The sequence below is a fragment of the Gekko japonicus genome, unplaced genomic scaffold, assembly GCF_001447785.1.
Source record: "Gekko japonicus isolate JY-2015 unplaced genomic scaffold, Gekko_japonicus_V1.1 scaffold3847, whole genome shotgun sequence".
NCBI classification, from domain to species: domain Eukaryota; kingdom Metazoa; phylum Chordata; class Lepidosauria; order Squamata; family Gekkonidae; genus Gekko; species Gekko japonicus.
The window spans coordinates 30,603-37,455 of record NW_015160341.1 but is presented as its reverse complement, the minus strand read 5'-3'; the positions used below and the strand labels follow the sequence as shown (position 1 = coordinate 37,455).

Here is a 6,853-nt window from a genome sequence, read left to right as displayed (position 1 = left end):
GTCTCAGAGCGGCTTACAAACTCCTTTCCCTTCCCCTCCCCACAACAGACACCCTGTGAGGTGGGTGGGGCTGAGAGAGCTCTGACACAAACTGCTCTTTTTCAAGGACAGCTGTGCCAGAGCTTGTGACTGACCCAAGGTCACATCAGCAGGTGCAAGTGGAGGAGTGGGGAATCAAACCCGGTTCTCCCAGCTTAGAGTCTGCACACTTAACCACTACACCAAACTGGCTCTCAGTTGTTTGACCTCTTATACAATAAACTATTTTCATTGTTCACTCTGCCTGCTCCTCACGCCTATTATTCGGCCAAATAAGGGAGGTCTGAAGGTCTTGGGAGGGTGCTCTGGGCCTTCTCAAGGGATCCTAATTCCAGAGTGGTGGCAGCCTCAGGTGACACCCCACCTGAGCCGTGACAGTGGTATATCGAGACACCTGTTGAATGCCCAAAGGAAGATCTAGTGGGGAGTGTCCAGAGGGCAGCTTCCTGCCTGGGCCTGTGGCATAAAGCTGTGCCCACCAAAAGATGAGCACCAGGAGACGGACATGAAGGACTCAACGGCCTCGATTTTTTGCCTTCCTGCCACCGCCCTGTGAATCACAGAACCCTCCTTTCAGCATCGACTGCAGCATGAGCATGTCCGTCAGTATCCGGGGGGGGAATCACAGCTTTCATTTATTCCAAAATGGGACGTCTCTAATTTCCATGGCTGCAAAACAAATGCTTTGAAAGATGAGGGTTGCATCTTTATCTGCCTTGATGGCCCTGGACAGAAAGGGGCAGGGAAATCTTGTTGATAAATCAGTCACCACACCTCAAAAAAGACATTATAGCATTGGAAAAAGTGCAGAAAAGGGCAACTCGAATGATACAAGGGTCGGAACACTTTCCCTGTGAAGAAAGGTTAAAGCGCTTGGGGCTCTTTAGCTTGGAGAAATGATGGCTGAGGGGTGACAAGATCGAGGTTTATAAGATTATGCATGGGACAGAGCAGGTTGAGAAAGAAATACTTCTCTCCGTTTCTCACAAGACAAGAACTCGTGGGCACTCCATGAAATTGCTGAGCAGTCGGGTTAGAACGGATAAAAGGAAGTACTTCTTCACCCAAAGAGTGTTCGACTGGATGGGCCACTGGCCTGACCCAACACTGGCTTCTCTGATGTTCAATCCATAAATCTGCCACATCACTGGGAGGTGGGATGAAGTTGGGCTCTGATGGCTGAAGATGTTTCTCCAGGCCCATCTTTCCCCCCAACTCCCTTGCCTGCAACCGAGTCGCAGCCTGCTGCCTGCCAAAGACTTTATGGGCCTCTTCATTCCACTGCTTTTGTGAATGCAGCAGATTTTTAACTACAGCAGAAAGCGACCTCTCTCCACATACAGCCATTTGTGATTAGGCTGAACAAAACAGACAACATCAGCTTAGTAAGATGATCACACAAATACGATTGTGCAAAATTTAAAACAGCAGCATTCACTGCCATCAAGAAAGTGAATTATTGCTGGAATCCCAGAATTATTGCTGGGATCTTGCCCTGTAAATTCCTAAAGCAGCCGACAGCCAAGCCTTTACCCTGGTAAGCATGTCTGAATAGAACTGGATCTAAATGCTTTTAAAAGGTAAAGGTTTCCCTTGCTCATAAGCCAGTCGAATCCGACTCTAGGGGGTGGTGCTCATCTCCGTTTCCAAGCCGAAGAGCCAGCGCTGTCCGAAGACATTTCTGTGGTCATGTGGCCAGCATGATTAAACGCTGAGGCGCACAGAAGGCTGTTCCCACCAAAGTGGTACCTATTTATCTACTTGCAATTTCTTGCTTTCGAACTGCTAGGCTGAGGAGCTGGGGCTAGAGGCGGGAGCTCACTCCGTCACGCAGCACTCGGGTCTTGAACCGCCGAACTACAGACCTTCCAGTCTGCAGCTCAGCATCTTAACCTGAGCCACCACAGCCCCCCAAATGCTTTTATATGTGGTTTAAATAGGGTTGCCAGCCTCCAGGTGGGGCCTGGGGATCTCCCGCTTTTACAACTGATCTCCAGCTGACAGAGATCAGCTCCCCTGGAGAAAATCGCTGCTTCGAAGGGTGGACTCTATATGGCATTGGACCATGCTGAGGCCCCTCCCCAAACCCCGCCCTCTCCCAGCTCCACCCCCAAAGTCTCCAGGTATTTTCCAACCCAAACCTGGCAACCCTAGGTTTTTACGCAAACTGTTGTATTCTTATGCACAGCATGCCAAACGGCAGAAAAGGGACTATGATCTAAAAAAAATGCATAATGTTCCTGTTGGAATAATTACATTTGTGTAATTTGGGCCTTAGGAGCTGCGGTGGCTCAAGTGGTAAGACGCTGAACTGCAGGCTGTGAAAGGTCGGTAGTTCAGCAGTTCGAGACCCAGGGTGCCGCATGACGGAGTGAGCTCCCGTCTCTAGTTCAAGCTCCTGCCAACCTAGCAGTTCAAAAGCAAGAAATTGCAAGTAGATAAATAGGGACCACTCCGGTGGGAAGGTAACAGCGTTCAGTGCACCTTGGTGTTTAGTCATGCCGGCCACATGACCATGGAAACGTCTTTGGACAGCGCTGGCTCTTCGGCTTTAAAACGGAGATGAGCACCGCAACCCTAGAGTCGGATTCGACTGGCTTTCGAGCAAGGGAGACCTTTACCTTTACCTTAATTTGGGCCTGGGCTGGCAGTTAAGTCCATCTGACCTTGGGCATTTCTCCTCTGGTGCTTGGCGGGAACCTCAGGATCCAGAAGTTCCGGTTCCGGAGCAGATTCTCCACGTTCTCCAGCCTCCTCTGGAGCTGCCCGTACTCCTCCACCAGGGTCCCCAAGGCTGCCCATTTGCTCTCCAGCTGGTTCACCATTTCGGCCGCGGCCCTCTCGCAGCCAATCAGCTTCTTCTCCGCCGACCCCATCCTGCCCTCCAGGTGCTGCAGGCGCACGGTGTGAGTGTCCACCGTCTTGTCCACAGCCTGGATCGCAGACACCGCCGCCCACATGGAAGTCTCTGCCGTCTGCGCCTGCATCTCCCGCGTGGCTGCCTGCTTGGGGGTCGGCTGGAAAGGCAGGTGAGACCTGGACGCTGCCTCGCACTCCACAGCCTGCCTTGCAAAGAGAGAAACCCAAAAGTCCTCTTGAATTTCAGGTGACGTTTACTGCCATTCAGACAGATCAGCCCACCCTGGCCCTCCTCGTTTGCTTAATGCGCAGCTGCATCATTTCTTCAAGCAGCATCACAGGCGGGACCCCTTTCAAGCACTGATGCAGTTTTGGGAACATTGAGGGAGGGAAAGTAATGGTGGTGCGGGGGCTCAGAAGGAATCCCTATACTGGCTGGCCACCGTGGGGGACAGGAGGCTGGACTAGGCGGACCCATCTGGCAGGGCTCCTGCGCATGACCAGTGTTCCCTCTGAGCTGAGTTGGTGTGAGCTAGGTCAGAGTTTTTTAGCCTCCGGTTCACATATTTTTCTCTTAGCTCAGAAAGGATGGCTCCAGAGCAAACTAATTTATGCAGTACCCAAATCGCTTGCTCACAACTTTTAATGCCAGCAGCACACAAAGCAGAATTATTGCTGTCAAGACCATCCCCTGAAGAATTAAGAACCTCGGTACATGCTAACTAACTCCCTCATAAATTCCGCTTTGGTCTCTGTTATCATATCAGTGTCTCCCGGGAACCCCATCCCTGTCATGAGTTGGCCTTTATAATTTATTCAGCTTGTACTTGCCCGGTTCCTTTCTACTTATCATTCATCTTTACAGTTGTACATAAAATTAGATTGATCCGCCTCTGCCAGAGCCGTCAAGAAGAGAAAAGTTGTCATTGAATAACACATAAAGCAAATGGAGACCCAATGACAGGCTTTGTCTTGAATCGCAGGGAAATTGTCCTTCGAGGACCAAACCGGGGGGGGGGGAGGTGTCGAGAGAGCAGGAGAGACAGAAAGAGATGGAGGGGTGGTCACCTTTGTAATCGGATTTTTAGATTTGCAATCAAATAACCAGGGATGTTGGGAATCCTTCGCCCTGTCCGTCCCCCCCCCCATTCAGAAAGAAATTGCCAGATAAAACTTCAACAAGCAATCATTAGCCATGTCATTGGAGTCCACCAACGTTTTGGCCGTAGACGGTTGACATTGCCTTGTGATTGATTATGGAATTGCTCTGCACGGACTCCAGAACCATTATATTATAATGAATGAAAAATGGACTGGATACTCCCCCTCCACTTGAATGGGCACGGAACCTTTCTTCGGCAGAAAGAGGCTCTTCCACCAGAGGAATGGCAAATAAAGCAAATGAAGATCCAGTGGGAAGGAGCCGTGAGTCGGCGGGAGAGCATCTGCTTGCCCTGCAGAAGGTCCCAGGTTCAGTCCCGACATCTCCAGTTTATAAGGACCAGGCAGTAGGTGATGTGAAAGAACCCTGCCTAAGACATGGGACAGCTGCTGCCAGGCTGAGCAGACAATTCTGATTTTGGTGGACTGATGGGGCTGTGGCTCAGTGGTAGAGCATCTGCTTGCCATGCAGAAGGTCCCAGGTTCAGTCCCCAACATCTCCAGTTTATAAGGACCAGGCAGTAGGTGATGTGAAAGAACCCTGTCTAAGACATGGGACAGCTGCTGCCAGGCTGAGCAGACAATTCTGATTTTGGTGGACTGATGGGGCTGTGGCTCATTGGTAGAGCATCTGCTTGGCACAGGCTACACTCCCAACTTAGCCCTGGGTATGATATATTCAGAGTGCGCATCTCTCATCACGCAACACACATTCATGCAGTTACCTCCTCCTCCTGTGCAGCAGCGCTGTGTCTGGAACAAAAGCAGACTTAAAATATCTGAATTTAACAGCCACATGCGCGCACACTTTCCACGCCTAAAGTAATAAGAACCGTAACCCGTACAAATGATTCAGAGCAGAGAATCGTAAGGCAGTGGTGACTTCTCAAGAAAGAATGAAGAAGCGGTCAGTGGAGTTAGGAAAACGTGATTTCAAACACGCAGCACTAAACCCCTCTTACGGGCATCACTGCAGGATGAAGCCACACAACACGCACTATATGACTAACGGGGCGCATGAGCACACGTTCGGTAAACGTAGCACGCTTACTGACTCACATTATTTATAGTCTGTCTTTCCGGCAGGGACTCAGGGCGGATCACGCAGAATAAATCAATACAATCAATCAAATTCGACACCCACCAGCCATGCTCACACTAAGCTGTGGAGTCCTGTGAGCAAAAATTGTTCTTTGTGAGCTCCTGGCATTAAAGCTGTGAGCGAGTGATTGGGCCGCTGCATAAACTGGTTTGCTCCCGAGCCCCCCATCCTCCCTGAGCCGAGACAAAAATGTGTGAGCCGGAGGCTAAGAAACTCTGAGCTGGCTCACACTAACTCAGCTTAGAGGGAACACTGCTTGTGAGCAAAACTCCTACTTTGTGAGTTCCTGGCATTCAAGTTGTGCACAAGCAATTTGGCTGCTGCAGAAAATAGTTTGCTCCGGAGCCATCCTTCCTGAGCCAAGGAAAAAATGTGTGAGCCAGAGGCTAAAAAACTGTGAGCTAGCTCACACTAACTCAGCTTAGAGGGAACACTGGTTGCCAGGTCTGGGGCGGCCAAGGCCGGGAGCCTTGGGGGCGGGGCCTATCTCAGCAGGGTCCAGGGCGGGATTGCCAGGGAGGCGGCCGGCTGGCCATGGAGCGGAGGGGAACGTGGGTAAGGCATGCAAGTGGGTATTTCAGAGATGGTTTTACAAGCAATTGAGGTTGTATCACTTAATGTTTTAGGATATTAGTGGTTTGTTTATTTATAATAATAAGAAGCTGCGGTGGCTCAAGGGGTTAAGACGCTGAACTGCGGGCTGTGGAAGGTCGTTCGTTCAGCAGTTCGAGACCCGAGTGTGCCGCATGACAGAGTGAGCTCCCGTCTCAACTTTGATGCCAGCTCCTGCCAACCTAGCAGTTCGAAAGCAATAAATTGCAAGTAGATAAACAGGTACCACTTCGGTGGGAAGGAAACAGTGTTCCGTGCGCCTTGGTGTTTAGTCATGCCGGCCACATGACCACGGAAACGTCTTCGGACAGCGCTGGCTCTTCGGCTTTGAAACAGAGATGAGCACCGCAATCCTAGAGTCGGATTCAACTGGCTTTCGAGCAAGGGAAACCTTTACCTTTACCTTTTTATTTATATATAGAGCCAGTCTGGTGTCGTGGTTAAGGTGCGCGGACTCTAATCGGGGAGAACCAGGTTTGATTCCCCCACTCCTCCACATGCAGCCAGCTGGTGTGACCTTGGGTCACTAACAAGTTCTCTCAGAGGGCCAGTTTGCTGTGGTGGTTAAGTGTGGGGACTCTAATCTGGGGGAACCGGGTTTGATTCCCCACTCCTCCTCCACTTGCACCTGGCTGGATGACCTTGGGCAAGCCATAGTTCTGGCACAGCTGTCCTTGGAAAAGAGCAGTTCCTGTCAGAGCTCTCTCAGCCCCACCTACCTCACAGGGTGTCTGTTGTGGGGAGGGGAAGGGAGAGAGAGTTTGTAAGCCGCTCTGAGACACCTTCAGGTAGTGAAGGGCCATGGGGTATAAATCCAATCTCTTCTTCTATGTTTATGTATTTTACAAATATTATATTCCTGTATAGGGAACAGAAATGTTTTAAGTCTGGGGTTTTACTTCTTTTACTGTGTACTGGTCAATGACTGTAATAAATGTACTTACTTACTTAGGAGTCCACCCTTCCAAGCAGCCGTTTTCTCCAGGGGAGCAGATCTCTGTCGGCTGGAGACCGGTGGTGAAAACAGGAGATCCCCAGGCCCCGCATGGAGGCTGGCAACCCTCACTAAGAAGAACCTTT

The 6,853-nt window shown here is 50.6% G+C and overlaps 1 protein-coding gene across 1 annotated transcript in view; it reads right to left on the bottom strand.

Moving 5' to 3' along the window:
• Positions 1-6,853, bottom strand: part of LOC107115600 — a 29,081-nt gene that overhangs the window by 18,998 nt on the left and 3,230 nt on the right. Inside the window, exon 2 of the mRNA XM_015417342.1 lies at positions 2,706-3,105. Within this exon, the coding sequence (XP_015272828.1) occupies positions 2,706-3,105 (400 nt within the window). The remainder of the gene's footprint in view (positions 1-2,705; positions 3,106-6,853) is intronic.